General features: G+C 39.3%; 1 protein-coding gene across 2 annotated transcripts in view; it reads left to right on the top strand.

The window, feature by feature from the left end:
- ube2j2 (ubiquitin-conjugating enzyme E2, J2 (UBC6 homolog, yeast)) overlaps window positions 1-17,704 on the top strand; it is a 32,798-nt gene that overhangs the window by 1,946 nt on the left and 13,148 nt on the right. Inside the window, exons 2-5 of one of the 2 annotated variants that reach the window (XM_043675810.2) lie at window positions 6,858-6,934; window positions 9,736-9,866; window positions 12,751-12,791; window positions 17,473-17,575. In XM_043675810.2, coding sequence (XP_043531745.1) covers window positions 9,736-9,866; window positions 12,751-12,791; window positions 17,473-17,575 — 275 coding nt within the window. In that variant the 5' untranslated portion in view covers window positions 6,858-6,934. The remainder of the gene's footprint in view (window positions 1-6,857; window positions 6,935-9,735; window positions 9,867-12,750; window positions 12,792-17,472; window positions 17,576-17,704) is intronic. The other variant, XM_043675809.2, reaches the window with a different exon arrangement.

Below are 17,704 nucleotides of genomic sequence, written 5' to 3'. Positions count from 1 at the left end.
AATGTCATATGTACAAGGCTTTGGGCCAAGCACTGGAAAATGGATGAGAGTAAACAGGTACTCAATAGCTGGTGTGATATAGTAGGTCAAAGGGGTTCTTGGTGGTGTATGACTCTATGTCTCTAATGTAGGGCATGAAGCAGCCAATTTCTGCACAGTAAGGTCATTTATGTTTTGTGATATTGGCTGTGATAAATATTGGCCAGGATGCTGGAGGTTTTTCTCCTGCTCTTTGAAACAATGCTGTGGGATTGTTAACGTCCGTCATGGGGAGAAAACCATGTCTCAGCATTTTAACAGCTCAGCAGAAAGGCAGCACCTCCTACAGTGCAGCATTTTCTAAGTACTGGACTGTATGTCAGCCTGGAACTTTGCGCTTGAATCTCATGAATGAGACTTGAATCCACAACCTTCTAACTCAATGGCCGTTGCACTGCTGACTAAATCATTGCTGATAAACACCCCGGAGTTTTTCACAAAGACCCATAACCAAGATTGTTGCATAAAATTAAGGTACTAGAGAATAGGTTATCCTGGATGTTCGTAAGGTTTTGGCTAAGATGTGAAGTGACAAGTACTGGTTAAGGGAATGATCCTGAACTCGAAGGCTGGATCCTGGGATTTGTTGCTGGGGCTTCTGTTCTTTCTGGTGTATAATGTGGTTTTGGAAATTTTGCATTTTGGACCAATTTGTAATTATCAAACTTAGGTATTGATGAGAAGGACTGGGTAAGCAACAAATTTGGATGCATTCTGCACAAAATGATGCAGGAGAAAGCGCTGAGGATCTGAAGGAAAACCTTGTTGAACATCAGTGCAATGTTAGTGGTGGTGATGAGGGGCATGTGCCATCTTGGGCTGTATAAAAAGGAGCAAGCACAAGCCCAGGAGCTGGAGATGTGCACATCACTGGTTCGATTCCATTTTGGGTATTGGATGCTTCTAGACATCATGAAACAGATTTGAAGGAAGGGCAACTAAGTTCATTAATGTATTGGCCAATATATAAGAAGAGAGATGCACTTTATTTATTGAAGAAAAATGGCTTGGGGTTGATCTCAAGAAATTTCGGATGTTAAAGGAAATAAACAAATCCATAAACATTGCTCAAGGTAACTTTCGGTATTTTGCAGACCATAGCTCGTTTGAACTTGCCTATTGCAGTTCAGACATACCTGCTGCCTCTGGTTATCAGAGTAAACAACCAGGCTTGTTTGCCTAGGCAGCACTGTCTTCACCATTATTGTTGAAAATAGTCAAGCAAAATACTTCCAGTCAGTGTTGCTAGTCTTCATTTGTGTATTTATCTCATGTTTAGGTGTTCATTCAACTCTCACAAGACAATTGTGTTACAGTGATTTAAAAGGAAAATGATTTCCCTCAAATAAACAATTTTGCCAATAATCTTCAAATTTGTCAACTTAGACCTGACTAAAATTTTATGTCAACACATGGTTCACATTTTATGATTAGGTCTGGACAGATTCAGTACCAATTGAAGTGTTGAGATTCTTTGCTACTGGCCGGTACAGCTAGGCTGCTCCGAATCGCTGGTAAGACGTAATGCACTGAAATGTGGAAAATTCTTGGGAAAACATACTTTTCTTGTACCCAGCACCACCTCTTGCTTGTCATAGTCCTGCACACGATAAGGGAAGTGTCACCATGATGTTTTGGCAGGCGTTGTATAGCTTGTGTTCGGCCTTTAGTCATCTCACTGGCTGAAAATATCTGTATTCTGCTTCTTTACAGAGCTAATATCCCTGCCACTCAAGGAGAACACAAAAGAGGCTGCGAATGTATGTCCACTGTGTGTTCTGGGTGGGCAGATGGTGTATCAATGTTAGGAAATGTGAGGTGTTTACATTGGTCATAGACTAGAAAAGCAGAATTTCTTTCATGCAGTGAAACTGTAAATGTTGATGTTCATGGGGAGTTTGGATGTACTCCTGCAAAGATACAAAATTAGCAACAGTTGCAGCAAGCAATTTATTGCAAGGGGATCACAGCATGAGAATAAGCAAGTCTTGCTACAATTGTACAGGGCTTTGGCGAGATCATACCTGGAGTATTGTGTGCAGTTTTGGTGTTTACTTGTAAGGAAGGATATACATGCACTGCAGACCATACAGTTGAGGTTCACGAGATTCATCTCAGGCCTGAGAGGATTGTACTGACTACCGAGAGGCTGAGTAAACTGAGTCAATGTAAGGAGAAATTTCTTCATTCAAAACATTGTGAATCTTCAACCCCAAATAATTGTGGGTACTCTGAAATAAAAACCAAAAGTGCTGGAGAAGCTCAATAGATCCAGCAATATCTGCGGCAAGAGAAACCAGGGTAATGTTTTAAGTCTAATCACTCTTCTTTGGCACTCTGAAGTTCTGAAGGATAGAAGAAGAATCATATTGGATTCACAATGTTAGCTCTGTTTCTTTCTCCACAAATCCAGATTGTCTGGATTCCTCTTGCACTTAGAGATGGGCGGCACAGTGGCTCATTGGTTAGCACTGCTGCCTCATAGCATCAGGGTCCCAGGTTCGATTCCAGCCTCGGGCGACTGTGTGGAGTTTACACATTCTCCCCATGTCTGTGTGGGTTTCCTCCCACAGTCCAAACAGGTCGAGTGAATTGGCCATGCTAAATTGCCCATAGTGTTGGGTGCATTAGTCAGAGGGAAATGGGTCTGGTTGGGTTAATCTTCGGAGGGTCGGTGTGGACTTGTTGGGCCGAAGGGCCTGTTTCCACACTGTAGAGAATCTGATGTAATCTTAGAGCAGATGGAGAGATGAAATAAAACATTTAAGTATTGTCGTTGATCGTGTTTATCAAAAGATTGAGGGCTGCGATAGCTTTTTGAAATCGTGCAATAGGGGCAGCAAAGTGGAGTTGAGGCAGCAGGTCAGTCATTGTCAATTGCTGTTACTTATATTCTCTTCCACCCTGATCTAATTGTTATACTTTTAAAGGTTTGTGTATCTGAATCTCTTGGTTTTTTAGTCATGTAGTGTGTATTATAAACCTACCAAATTGCAGTATCTCTCGCTCTCTGCATTAAATTTCATCCATAAGGTGAAGTGTTGGCCTAGCAGTATTATCCGCCACAGTATTAACTTCCATATCCGCCACAGATTCACCTGCACCTCCACACATATCATCTATTGCATCCTCTGCACCCGATGTGGCCTCCTCTATATTGGGGAGACAGGCCGGCTACTTGCGGAGCGTTTCAGAGAACACCTCTGGGACACCCGGACCAACCAACCCAACCACCCTGTAGCTCAACATTTCAATTCCCCCTCCCACTCCACCAAGGATATGCAGGTCTTTGGATTCCTCCATCGTCAGACCACAACAAACGACGGTTGGAGGAAGAACGCCTCATCTTCCGGCTAGGAACCCTCCAACCACAAGGGATGAACTCGGATTTCACCAGTTTCCTCATTTCCCCTCCCCCCACCCTGTCTCAGTCAAATCCATCAAATTCAGCACCGCCTTCCTAACCTGCAATCTTCTTCCCGACCTCTCCGCCCCCACCCCAGTCTGACCTATCACCCTCACCTTGACCTCTTTCCACCTATCACATTTCTGACGCCCCTCCCCCAAGTCCCTCCTCCCTACCTTTTATCTTAGCCTGCTGGACAAACTTTCCTCATTCCTGAAGAAGGGCTTATGCCCGAAACGTCGATTCTCCTGTTCCCTGGATGCTGCCTGACCTGCTGCGCTTTTCCAGCAACACATTTCCAGCTAGCAGTATTATCACCAGACTGTTAATCCAGAGACCAGGTAATGTCCTGGCAACCAGAATTTAAATATTACCATGACAGATGTGGAATATAAATTCAATAAAAATCTGGGAATAAAGGTCTAGTGTCTGGGAAGGAAAGCCATCTGGTTCACTATTGTCCTTCAGGGAAAGGAGTCTGCTGTTGTTGCCCGGTCTGGCCTACATATGACTCCAGACCCACAGCGATGTGGTTGACTCTTAACTACTCTGGGCAATTAGAGTTGGGCAATAAATGCAGGCCTAGCAGCGATGCCAATATCCCCTGAACGAAATTTTTTAAATGTGTTCAGTTTATTAATCAACTATTAATTGCTCAGTTATCTCAGCAGTTAATCATGCTGCCCATTTTTGTATCATTTGCAAATATTGGAATTCTGACACAGATCAGAGAATTCTTGAAAGAAGAGCAGTATTCCTAATGAACCTCCGTGAACACCACTGTTCCAGCTGCCTGTCTGCGAAATTAACCATATTAACCCTATTGTGAATTTTCTTTATGTAAACATTTTTAAAAATAACAGATCTGCCAAACACAGCTCTCTATTTTCAAATATGTACTGCTGTCTTTAACATTTATCAACAGAGACATGATTTAATTATTTGTATTTTGACACCTAGAAACTTACCCATTTATTTTTATTTTCTTTATTCTTTTGTGGAATGTAGGTGTTGTCCATCCCTAACTGCCCTGAGTGTCTTGCTTTGATTTAGGGGGTAGTTAAGAGTCAGCCACGTTGCTGTAAATCCAGAGTCACACATTGGCCAGGCCAGGTAAGGACGGCAGATTTCCTTCCCTAAAGGACATTAGGGAGCCATATAGTCTACATAGAAAATATGAACAGGAGTAGACTATTCAGACCTTTTAGCCTGCACTACCAATCAAAACGATCATGGCCGATCATCCAATTCAGTAACCTGTTCCTGTTTTCTCCACAGTTTTTGATCCTCTTAGCCCTAAGAAGTATATCTATCAAGAAGGCACATGACTTCTGTTAAGTGACTGGCAGGACACTATTGTAATCATAGATGGTACTGCTGAATTTACAAACAGGCCAGAAGCCATGGTTTTATGACAATCCATGGTTTCATGGTCACAGTTACTGGTGACCAGCTTGACATTATTTTTATTGAATTTAATTTCCACCAGCTGCCATGCTGGAATTTGTCCTCTGAACATTAGCTTGGGCAACAGGATTACCAGTCGAGTGACATTACCACAGTATCCCTGCATTTATACTGTTTATATCCTTTTGGCAAAGGTCAATCTGTCCAGAACTGTGGCAGCACTTCCATATTGAGTAATGTTTGAGCTTGTGATCTGTTTCTGACTGATCTCAGCATTCAAGCAATCAGGTTTAAAGTTGCTTCCTCTTTGTTTGAATTCTTTTCAGTAATACTTCATCTATAGTAATCTTCATCTAGGATCCTTTATTCTCATTTTTACATTGGGAAGCTAAGGTGTTCATTTAGTATTGCCAGTCAATTCTTTGTGCTTACTAAAATGTTTTACTTGCCCTTTCCCAAAATTGGCATTTTCTTTCTCTGTTCCACCTATTTTCATATTTTATTTTCATTTTTCTAATCTATTGTTTGCATTCCTTTTGTGTTTTCAGAATTCTAGATTTTGCTAGTTTCAGGTTTGACAATGTACATGTTTTTTAATTCAATTTGAATTTCTTCATTGAAGGAGCTCCAGCTTCTAATGCAGCAACTTTATCTCTGGGAATTGACCCCAATGTGAAAATTCCCACTCTTTGTGCAGTGTTTTAGTTCATTTTTCAATTTATCTGGGGATCATACCTCGCTGTAAAAATTTTCCTCATTTTGTAATATTTTAGCTGTTTCCAGATGATGTTGACCCCTGTGTTCATGACCGACTCCAAATTATTTCCTTAACTTACCCGGCGCTGTAAAACTCAACTGATCTTGAAAGTAGTCCAGGACACGTCGTAGAAACCCCTCTCCTTTGATGCCTCTTTCACTGCTCTTACTTCATGTTATTTTTCAAAAATTACAGCCATTTATTATAGTTGTTTTGTTTCTGTTTTCTCTGATTTGTCTAAATAACTTGTGCAGTAGTCTTTGATCGTGTATACAATAAGTATGCAAGAGAATAGAAGTTCCCTTAACTAACTACGAAGGTTCAGGTTTTGCATTATCTGTAGTTGGCCCTTCTCTTCCTACTGAAATAGTTCCCTCTTGAATATTATCGAACCAGGAGTGTTTAGTTCCGAGTCCTGCCTTTGCTTAAGCTGCATTTCTGTTGATGCTGTTTAATGTTCCCAGTAGGCCGTTCAAAGTGCAGAATATTCTATAAACAGCATCCAAATACACTTTCTAAATCAGTATGTTTCAAGACCAATAAAGAGTGAAACATTGCTGATTTAAGAAACTGAATTTAGGTAGATCACACTTTTTGGAGAGTAGGAGAGCAATTAAACCACGGCACTGCTAGGTTCAGAATAAAAACATAAATGTGCAATGAATCCAAAGATAAGGAAAACTCAGTGAGGTTAAATTTGATCTGGTTCAATTTAATTAGATGGAATAGTTAGTAAACAAGATGTCTGATCAGACATGGGCAATTTTCAACTATGGAACAAATTTAAGGCAAACTCCCCCACAATGGAGTTCAGTGGAAAGGATAAATTAAAAATAAGCCTAAAAGGTAGGGCTGACTATTAAAAAATCATGAGGGAATACATCAAAGGGAGGAGATTAAGAAAACTAAGAGAAAACATGAACCAGATTAGCCAGTAACAGGAAATTAATGAAGACCATCTATAGACATTTTAAAAAGTGTGAGAATAATTAGAGAGGAGGAATGGTGAAATCCAGTTTTGAAAGTTATGGGAAGATGAGAGAGCTCCTAAATATTTGGTGACAGGTTTTTATTAAATGGTAACAATAATGTCAGGGGAACCAAACTGAAGAGAGAATCATATTCTGCTGAAGTTAGCCCACCACATGTTGGGCGTGTTCCTGGGCTCTGGCGCAGACCCACTGCTGTTGATGGAAATCAGAGAGGCAATAGCAGAGGTTCTGATTGCAATTTTTCAATTTTCCTTAGATGTACAAATTGTGCCATGGCCTGAAGGGTAACCAATGTAACACCTCTGCTCAGGAAAAGAGAGCAGGATAAACCAGGTAATTCTTGATGAGCTAGTCTAATATCAAGTGTGAGTACACACTTAGAATCCATTCTTGCAAATAAAATTAGTTAGGCATTACAAATGTATTAATTAACTAAGAACTGCCAGCATGGGTATATTAAAGCAAATTATATTTGACAAATGTTTTGGAAAACCTGGTCAATTCGACTTGTAACGTGAATGTAGCTGTTGTGCTGATTATAGATTTTTCAGAAGCCATTTGAATGAATTTTCGGAGGATTGTACAAGAGATAACAAACCCAAAACAAAGCATTAGTTTTAATGGGTATTACTTAGATTGAAGCTTAGGTGGAAGTTGTGTCCTGGGGTCAGCATTCACTACCATTTTGTTTCCTGAATATTTAGATGATTTAGACTTGCGTACAGGAAACATCGGAATTTGGTGATAACCCAAATTAAAATGGTTGCAATCAATGAGGGCAATATTGTAACATTTGAGGAAGACATAGGTGAGCAGAATGCACAGATTTTGCCAGATATAATTTAAGTGCCAGTGAATGGGAGACAATAATGAAGTTATATAGCCAGTGGTTTGGCCACAGTTAAGAGTTTTGTGATCTCCCTTAGGCCTGCTAATAAAGGATGGAGATTAAAACTATTGAGAGTATAAAGTGTGGATTTACCAGGTTAATAAATAGGTGAAAACAGTAGCTTTTTTGGGTGTAGATTTGCTTGCTGAGCTGGAAGGTTCATTTCCAGACGTTTTGTCACCCTACTAGGTAACCTCTTCAGCACTGGCCAACGGGCGAAGCACTGCAGATACTTCCTGCTTTCTATTTATATGATTGGTTTCTTTGGGTTGGTGATGTCATTTCCTGTGGTGATGTCATTTCCTGTTCTTTTTCTCAGGGGGTGGTAGATGGGGGTCTAACTTGATGTGTTGTTGAAAGAGTTCCGGTTGGAATGCCATGCTTCTAGGAATTCTCGTGCGTGTGTCTGTTTGGCTTGTCCTAGGATGGATGTGTTGTCCCAGTCAAAGCGGTGTCCTTCCTTATCTGTACATACTACATTGGACAAAGAGGCAGAAAACTAGCCACCAGGATACATGAACATCAACTAGCCACAAAACGACATGACCCTCTCTCACTAGTATCCTTACATACAGATAAGGAAGGACAACACATCCGTCCTAAGACAAGCCAAACAGAGACACGCACAAGAATTCCTAGAAGCATGGCATTCCAACCGGAACTCTATCAACAAACACATTGAGTTAGACCCCCATCTACCACCCCCTGAGAAAAAGAATAGGAAATAGCATCACCAACCCAAAGATACCCAAACATATAAATAGAAAGCAGGAATCAGCAGCAGTGCTTTGCCCGGATGCCCACTGAAGATGTTACCTAGTATGGTGACAAAACATCTGGAAATGAGCCTTCCAGATCAGAGGGCAAACCTACATCCAGAACCTTAACCTGAGCTACAAATCTTCTCAAAACTTGCTAAGTAACTTTTTTGGAAGGTATCAGATATTGGGACCATTTGCATTAGAGTGGCAGTTTCAAAGAATGATGCACCACAGCAGGAGGCCATATGATCCTTTGTGAATGTGTTGGCTCTTTGGTGGATCTGTCTTTTTAAACCACGTCCCAACATTTTTCCTCTAGCCCTGTTTTAAAACAATACTTTCAAATATTAATTCAATTCCCTTTTGAAAGTTATTAATTAATCCATTTCTAACTCCCTTTTCAGGCAATGCATTCCAGATCGCAACAACTCACTGAATTTTTGTTTTTACGTTTCATCATCTTTCCTCCGGCTGTTTTGTTAACTATCTTAAACCATTTCCTCTGGTAATCGACCTTTCAATTGCTCCAACAGTTTATTCTGCTTTATCAAATTCAAGCATATTTGTGACTTTGAAAACTGATGAAATCTGCTCTTAGCCTTCTTAGTGGCAAACAATCCTAGATTCCCTGGCTGTCAGTGTAAATGAAGTTTCCCCATTCCTACTAAATCTCTACTGTATCCTCTGCTAGCCTCTGTTGTTCTTCCCAGAGTTGAACACAAAACTCCATCTGAGGATAACTAGTGTTTAATAAAATTTTAGAATAGCACCCTTGCTTTTGTAATCTTAGCCTCTGTTAATAATAAAGCCATGTGCTCTTCAAAGACTGTTCTCAACAGTGCTCTGGTGCCTTCACCGATTGCTTATGTACACACACCCAGCACCACTACCACCTACCTGCTCTCTGTTATTGAACCCTATTTGACATGTACGTCCATTTATGTTTCCTTCCCCTGTTCTTCCACCAAAATGTATCATTTCTTCCTTGTCATGAGAAATTTAATTGGTGACGTGGCCTATTTCATGAATCCTTATCCTTAACTTTGTTACTATCCTCCTCATGATTTACTACATTGCTGACATGGAGGAAACATACTGCTGGTCCTGTGAAAGGCAATTTCAAGAGCTGGGAACTGAACAAGATCTCCAGCACAGCAATATTCAGATTACTGTTGCTGCATGTACTAGCTGGAAAGAGCATACATTTATATAACTTAGTTTAAGGTGTAATTTTACCATTGTCTTCAAGTTATCTCAAGGTGTTTCATGTCCAAAGATTTTTTGAACTATTGCTCAGTGCCATGTGAAACATTGTAAACCCATCTTATCAGTTTGTACTGTAGACCACCACGGTCTCCTTCTCTGGAAATGATCTTGTGCGTGTTCCTTGCACAAATAGCTTATGCTGTCTATCTAATGAAATAAAATAAAATCTTAAAACTCTTTAAACTGCTGAATGAGATAATTGTTTTTGTCTAACTTAGATGAGCAACAACAGTAATAAGCGAGCTCCAACAACAGCAACACAGAGACTGAAACAGGACTATCTTCGAATAAAGAAAGACCCAGTGCCTTATATCTGTGCTGAACCTCTCCCATCTAATATTCTTGAATGGTAAGTACATATAGCATTAATAAATTTGCTTAATAAATTGTGCACGTCACATCTCACCATCATCATAGTTAAAGATGAAGAAGCTGATTCAGCCAGTCTTGCTTCTCACTGGTTATGAAATGACTCTGAAGTCCACACTACATTGCAACTTTTAATTGAGACTCAATTTGTTCATGATTTTTCACTCCACTATTCTATCCATGTACTGATCACTTCTGAAGACTTGGATCACTGAATTTGCCTTTTACTAAATTCACTCTGTATTTCCTATGCCCACTGTAACAATTTAATGTGAAATATGTTTCAAGCTTTTCCTTCCTGTAACTATCTTTGTTTACTATCCTATCTGTCCAAAATATGAAAAGCAGAATTTTCTCCAATGTTTGAAAATCTCTTTAAACCAGGCTGGAGACATTTGGCTTTTCTCTTAACTACCTCCAATGTTTGAATGATACTAAACAGGGCACAGCACAGAAGGTGATGTCTGTCTAAAGCACTGCTTGGTTTGCTGTTGACGTTTTGTGCTTTGCGCTCTTCTGTTTTGGCTTTTATTGTTAAACATGGTTAAATTCTTTTTCACACTGGCTGAAAATGTTGTGTCCAACCTGATGAGCCTTCTAGGTTTGTTTTGTTTCCAACTTCATCTGTAGCTAATTATAGTAACTTTTCATTTTTAAAGTTTGTGCCTGATTATCCGCTGTGATATTTAACTCTTCTTTGTGAGATGGTGCAACCAGGCTGCAGTTTCTGTCTCGCTGATGCCAACACTGTCTAAATATGGATTTCTATGACACACTTTCCTTACTTTGCTCCAATTTTATACAAAGTAGTGAAAGAAACTTGGCCCTGTAACTGTGGGCACTGAGCAAAATAAGTCACTAACTGAAACCAGTCTCATTCCTAAAAATAAATCCTAAATCCTTTTGGCTGTTACTAGCTCAAACTGTAACTAGGTAGGACCTGAACCAATCAAATTAAACAAAATGTTTTGTCAATAATCTTTGACTTATCATTCTACTTTCTCTCACTTTAGACAAGAGGTTCAGAATAAAACTGTTACCTTAGGTTTTAGTGTGTTTTTGTTTTGGCTGCTGCTGTTGCTAGATGTTCATTTCAGTGCTCTTTATTTAGCTCGGCTATCTGTGATAATGGTGATGGAGGAGTATGAGATGCTGTAAGTTGAGAGGTTTCAGGTTGTAAAGTTCTGGGCAGTTGATGATGACAAGTGCTTCCTGGATGCCTAGTTTTTGGGCTGCTAAATTCCAATTCATGCTAATTTATTAGTGACTGCCAACTAGCTTGCTTCAAGATCTTTTGCCTGAACATAGTGTAGATTGCCTAACAATAATTAATTGTATGCAAAAAGACAACAGGCATTACCAATCTTGGAACCAGACAACATGCTGGCCTCTTGAGGGATTTCTACAGGACTTTCTGTGGGCATATTTAGGCTAATGGAAAAAGAGGGAAATTCCAATGATGAAACCCAACTCCCACGCTGCCATCATTTTGTTTACTAAGGTGCAAAGGGTGTGAATGTCCTGTTTTGCTATTTTCAGTGAGGCTGCGTCTACATTAAAGGAGATCCAGTGTAAGAAAAAGTATTGGAATAGTCGTCATTTATGACTTTATATCATTGTATGTAGAGGTCCAAAAACTGTATTTGTTACCAGAAACCCTCTGTGACTTTACCAGAGTAGCTGAAAGCGCAACTAACTCTTGTCAGCAATACAGCCACGTACTATATATGCAATATAAATTTCCAGTTGTGTTCACTATTCTTTTGAAGAATCAGAATAACTGTGTAATATTTTAACCTGTACAATATAGTTACATGTTGTAAATGTTTTCTATCTTGTGGATTGATGGGGGTGGGGGGGGAGCAGAACCCTGCTGCACCATAAGTTGTTTACCTTGAGGTCAGTAGTTAACCTGAAATTTGTGTTTTCCAGTAGAAAGTACTTGATCTATCACCTTTTCAGTTTATCATTTTATAATAAACTGCTTACTGCACAACTTGCTAAATATATCCCTTCTGAATGATGATTCACAGTTGTACAAAATTTGAATTTATTTATGGTTCTACATTAGATAGTTAAGTGCTATCATTTAATTAGTTAATCTCTGAATATCAAATGAAATATCCAGTTTTCCAAAGTCCAGCCCTTCGCTCTTGCCCCCTTCACTCACACTGATAAGGAGCATTGATAACCCAACATTGATGTTGTCTCATGCTAATCATTGGTTTATTGGTTTAAATTAGCCAAATTTGGGTTTCCATCTGGTGACAAGGCTAGTTGCTAATATTTTGAACGTCACTGACCAAATCTCTGCACCACCTCAATGTGGCAGAAATTAAAAGCTGCAACCTTCAGGTTGTAAAGGTACTTTTTATTTTTAGAAGTTGCTGTCAAACCAATTACAAATTGATTTGGAATGATATTGATAAGTCCTAGCCATCAGTAATTTGTGACACATTTTAAAAATAAATAAACATTAAATTAATAAAAATGTGCAGTGTCCCATGTTAGATCTCTCATATTGCTATCTCTGTGCTATCATTTGTAGCCAAGGCCTTCAATTTTCTACAAGATTATCAGAATAGTGTCTTAATAGATTAAAGTGTATCAAATGCCTTATGGTAACCCTGTATTCATTAGTGTATAATTACTGCAGCAATGCTTTTTGAGAAATTTTACTCTGTTTCAATTCTCCACCACCAGCAATATACTGTAAATTCATATTTAGGCGTAACATGCTGGTCAAAGATTTAAAATCAATGCTTAGATTACAAATCGTCTTATGTGTGCTAAATTTAAGCACAGAATTCTGGAAGTAGAATGAGAAAAAAATGGTTTCCTTAACATATACTATTTCTTGCTAGGCATTACGTGGTACGAGGCCCTGAGAAAACACCTTATGAGGGTATGTATTGTTCTCATCTGATAACTGGCTGATCTATTAATATATTCTGTTTGTCTCACATTCATTAGTCATTATATCATTATATAATAAACTGCTACAGAGCCTGCAAAATATATCTTTTATTGACAGGTGTTCATTTATTTTCTGTTTCATGATTTGGCAGTAATGGCAAATTTCTTAATGGTTCTGTTTCAAAATTTTAAGTATTGTCATTTAATTTCTTATCCACTGGCTATCAAAGGTGATGTACAACTTGTGTGTTGGGCAGTTTTCTGTTATCAAACTTTTTCTGAACATTTAAGGTAGGGCAAAAATATTGTCGCAGTAATAATGCTTTTTCATGTCTATTAATGATTGGATTTGCTGTTAAATAAGAATGTCACAACATCAAGACCTTGGCTTTAAATTAAAGCTTAAAGGTAAAGAAATTCTGTTGCCCCACTGATTACAATGGGATCTTGATCAGATGGGCCAATGGGCTGAGAAGTGGCAGATGGAGTTTAATTTAGATAAATGCAAGGTGCTGCAATTTGGGGAAACAAATCTTAGCAGGACTCATACACTTAATGGTAAGGTCCTTGGGAGTGTTGGTGAACAAAGAGACCTTGGAGTGCAGGTTCATAGCTCCTTGAAAGTGGAGTCGCAGGTAGATAGGATAGTGAAGAAGGCATTTGGTATGCATTTATTGGTCAGCGTATTGAGTACAGGAGTTGGGAGATCATGTGGCTGTACAGGACATTGTTTGGGCCACTGTTGGAATATTGCGTGCAATTTTGGTCTCCCTCCTCTTGGAAGGATGTTGTGAAACTTGAAAGACTGAGAAAAGATTTACAAGAATGTTGCCAGGGTTGGAGGATTTGAGCTGTAGGGAGAGGTTGAATAGGCTAGGGCTGTTTTCCCTGGAGCATTGGAGGCTGAGGGGTGACGTTATAGAGGTTTATAAAATCATGAGGGGCATGGATAGGGTAAATAGACAAGGTATTTTCCCTGGGTTGAGGGGAGTCCAGAACTAGAGGGCATAGGTTTAGGGTGAGAGGGGAAAGATGCAAAAGAGACCTAAAGGGCAACGTTTTCACGCAGAGGGTGGTACATGTATGGAATGAGCTGCCAGAGGAAGTGGTGGAGGCTAGTACAATTGCAACATTTAAAAAGCATCTGGATGAGTATATGGGCCCGGTGCTGGCAGGTGGGACTAGAATGGTTTGGGATATCTGGTCGGCATGGACGAGTTGAACCGAATAGTCTGCTTCCGTGCTGTACGTTTCTATGACTCTATGGTGAATGGTGTAATAATGCATACCTATTCCTATTTAAAACAGAAATGAGAAGGAATTACTTTGCTCAAAAGGTTATGAATCTATGGAATGAATTACTTCCGAGTGCAATGGATGCTGTAATGTTGAATAAACCTAAGGAGGAGATAGACTGACAGATATTCAATTACTAATGGTTTAAAGGTTATGAGGAGTGGGCAGGAAAGTGGAAATGAGAGCAAGATGCGATCAGCCTTGATTGTATTAAATGGTGTAGCAGGGTTGAGGGGCTGAATTGCCTACTCCTGTTCCTAGGTGAAAATGAGGACTGAAGATTAGAGTGGTGCTGGAAAAGCACAGCAGATCAGTCCTGCTCCTAGTTATGTTCAATGTTCTCTTACTTTGAAGCAGTGAGTGTAGTGAAAGATTGTAAGAGTATGTGCCCATAAAATTTCTAAAATTTGTGAAAATGGAGATCTTTATTTGTATTTGAAGACCAGTGTATCTCCCGAGTTGAGCAGCAGTGAGTAGGTCTGGGAGCGTGTTCACAGGAAGTAAGTGGGCAAATGCAGAAGCCACATAAAGCCTGGAGGGCAGCCAGCTGCCCTGAGGAGGGAGTAGATGTGAGTAACTTCAAGTTAGATTTTAGTTAAAAACAAAAAAAAGGGTAATTCATGTCTGTGCTGTAAGTTTGGACCAGTCAGCTAATTTTGTTTTTGCTAATGCCTATTCTCTGCAACCTCTGCAAAAACAGAAATGGGAGATGAGACTTTATCACAACCAATATTATATAGATATACTACCTACAACTTACATTTTGAGAATTGGATTTAAACATTGGCTGTTTACTTGTAGACTTGCAGGAATGCTTTCACACTCACTGATCAAATAAGTATTACTAGAGGATAGCTACACCAGTGGGATAAGATCTTTACGTATCATCAGTGGACTGACCAAAAAAGAGAATTTATTCAGATCGTGATTTGTACAAGAAACGAGATTCAAATTTTATCGTGTTTTTATCTTTATAATAATGTATTATTTTTCATTAAATGTTTTAATTATGGGGTGAATTAAGTCTTTGTTAGATGAAAGAATTCTCATGGATGTGTGTGCCCTAATTACAGGTGGATACCAGTGAAATCAATGTTGGCCAATACATTTAAAAACAGAATGGTCGAAATTAATTTGGTGTTGATCCTGATGAATACTCTGTGGGAAGTAATATTTAAAATATTCTTTGTCTCCGACTGAAAATGTGGAATGGAGAACATGGTAGTGATCATGGGAAAGGATAGCTCTGTGAGCTATTTCAAGAACTGGGATAAAACTGAAAAGATTTGCTTTATTGTGACGAGGCTGTGGCTTTAAGAGGTATATTTTGTCCTGGTTTGTTTTAAGAAAGAGATTGAACAAGGAGTGCCAAGCATTTGTGGTAATGTAAACAACTTGTGAGGCCTTGAGTTTTTTTAAAAGTTGGAGCAATAGAGTTCTAAGGGAGATAACTTGAAGGGCTTGTACCCGAAATGTTGATTCCCCTATTCCTTGGACGCTGCCTGACCAGCTGTGCTTTTCGAGCGCCACACTTTTTTCAATTCTGATCTCCAGCATCTGCTGTCCTCACTTTCTCCAAGTGGATCACGGGTTACGGGGAGAATGGGGTTGAGAAACTTATCAGCCATGACTAAATGGCGGAGCAGACTCGAAGAATGAAACTTGAAATGATGGCCTAATTTCTTCTGTGTCTTATGGTCTAAGCAGCCTGGATGGGTGTGGTCAGCTCTCAAACCAGGATTTCCCTAGTGTTTCTTTTTAGCTTTAAGCAGTTGTTGTTGTGGGCTTGAAGAAGTGGAAGCAATTTTTCCATTTCTTGATTATAGCCAAAAGCTGGGGGGTTTCTTCCTAGGCTGCTAGAATGCGTGTGAGACAAAATCTGTTTTTCTGAATTTGCCATTTTGCAACAGGGTGTGTCTATGGAATGATGCTATATTGGAAAAGTTGATTAGTAGTCGTTACTGTATCTGTTACTGTTTTCCAATAGAGCTAAGTTATTCAAAATTTTCTTTCTTCTGTTATATTTTAATTGTCGTCATAGAGCGGTGCAGCATGGAAACAGACCCTTCGGTCCAACTCATCCATGTTGACCAGAAAGCCTAAATTAATCTAGTCCCATTTGCCAGCATTTGGCCCATATCTCTCCAAAACCTTCCTATTCATATACCCATCAAAATGCCTTTTCAATGTTTGTAATTGTACCAGCCTCCACCACTTCCTCTGCAGCTCATTCCATACATGCATCACCCTCAGTGTGAAAAAGTTGCCCCTTAGGTCCCTTTTATATCTTATTCCCCTTTCACCTAAAACCGATGCTCTGTAGTTTTGGACTCCTTCCCCCCTCCTTCCCCCCCCCCCCCCCCCCCCCCCCAGTGAAAAGACCTTGGGTATTTACCCTATCCATGCCCCTCATGATTTTATAAACCTCGATGAGGTCATTCTTCAGCTTCTGACACTCCAAGGAAGATAACCCCAGCCTATTCAAGCCTCTCCCTATAGATCAAACCCTCCAACAATGGCAACATCATTGTAAATCTTTTCTGAATGCTTTCATCCTATAGCAGGGAGACCAGAATTGCATGCAGTATTTCAAAAGTAGTCTAACCAGTGTCCTGTACAGCTGCAACATGACCTCCCAACTCCTATACTCAATGATAAAGGCAAGCATACCAAACACCTCTTTCACTATTCTACGACTCCACTTTCAAAGAACTGTGAACCTGCAATCTTTGTTCAGCAACACTCCTCAGGGTCTTCCCATTAAGTGCATAAATCCTGCCCTGATGTGCCTTTCCAAAATGTTTTTGAGTAAATTATGTTTTGCTTAATGTCGAGCAGTTTGACTGCTCGGAATGCATCTGGAACTCTGCACTTTGCATTTGTCTTTAAAATGAGAAAAAGTTAGAGTCTAGACGACCTTCTTAAAATTTTTTGAGGGGGTCTGGTCTATAACATTATATTGAAAAGCAATAACCTTGTTCAAATTGTGAATGTAATGTAGTGTTGACTCTACTGGCTGTGCATCTAGCCATGTGCAATACAAAAACAAAATGTTGGAAATGCTCGATTGGTTTGTCAGCATTTGGAGGTAGTGCAAAAACAAATTAGTATTTTGGCTAAATTAACTATTGGTCTGTTATTCTGTTTCTTTCCTCATGCATGTTGCCTGAACTGCCAGGTTTTTCCAGCACTTTTTATTTCTGATTTCCAGCCTCTGTGATATTTTGTTTTTGTGCTGGAACTCTCTATGCTCCATTTTTGGCATGACCAAAGTCATAATGTAATAAATAACATTTAAAGTTTTAATTGCAGAATATGTTAAAATGAAGTCTACACAGATTCTAATAGTGCTTTTGTTTTCTCTCTAAATCTAGGCGGTCTTTATCATGGGAAGTTAGTTTTCCCCAGAGAATTTCCTTTCAAGCCCCCTAGTATTTATATGATCACACCAAATGGAAGATTCAAATGCAATACAAGGTAAGCAATCTCGTAAATAATTTGAAACTTTCATTAATAGCGTCAAAACAGAGACATTAGCATACTGTACAACATTGTTAAAGATTATTATTATCTGTTCATTTCAAGTTTCATCCTTGGTTATGCACA

The sequence above is a fragment of the Chiloscyllium plagiosum genome, unplaced genomic scaffold (genome assembly GCF_037043375.1).
Source record: "Chiloscyllium plagiosum isolate Xiang-an unplaced genomic scaffold, Cpla_swu_hap1 HiC_scaffold_37, whole genome shotgun sequence".
NCBI classification, from domain to species: domain Eukaryota; kingdom Metazoa; phylum Chordata; class Chondrichthyes; order Orectolobiformes; family Hemiscylliidae; genus Chiloscyllium; species Chiloscyllium plagiosum.
This window is presented reverse-complemented; position numbering and strand designations above follow the sequence as displayed.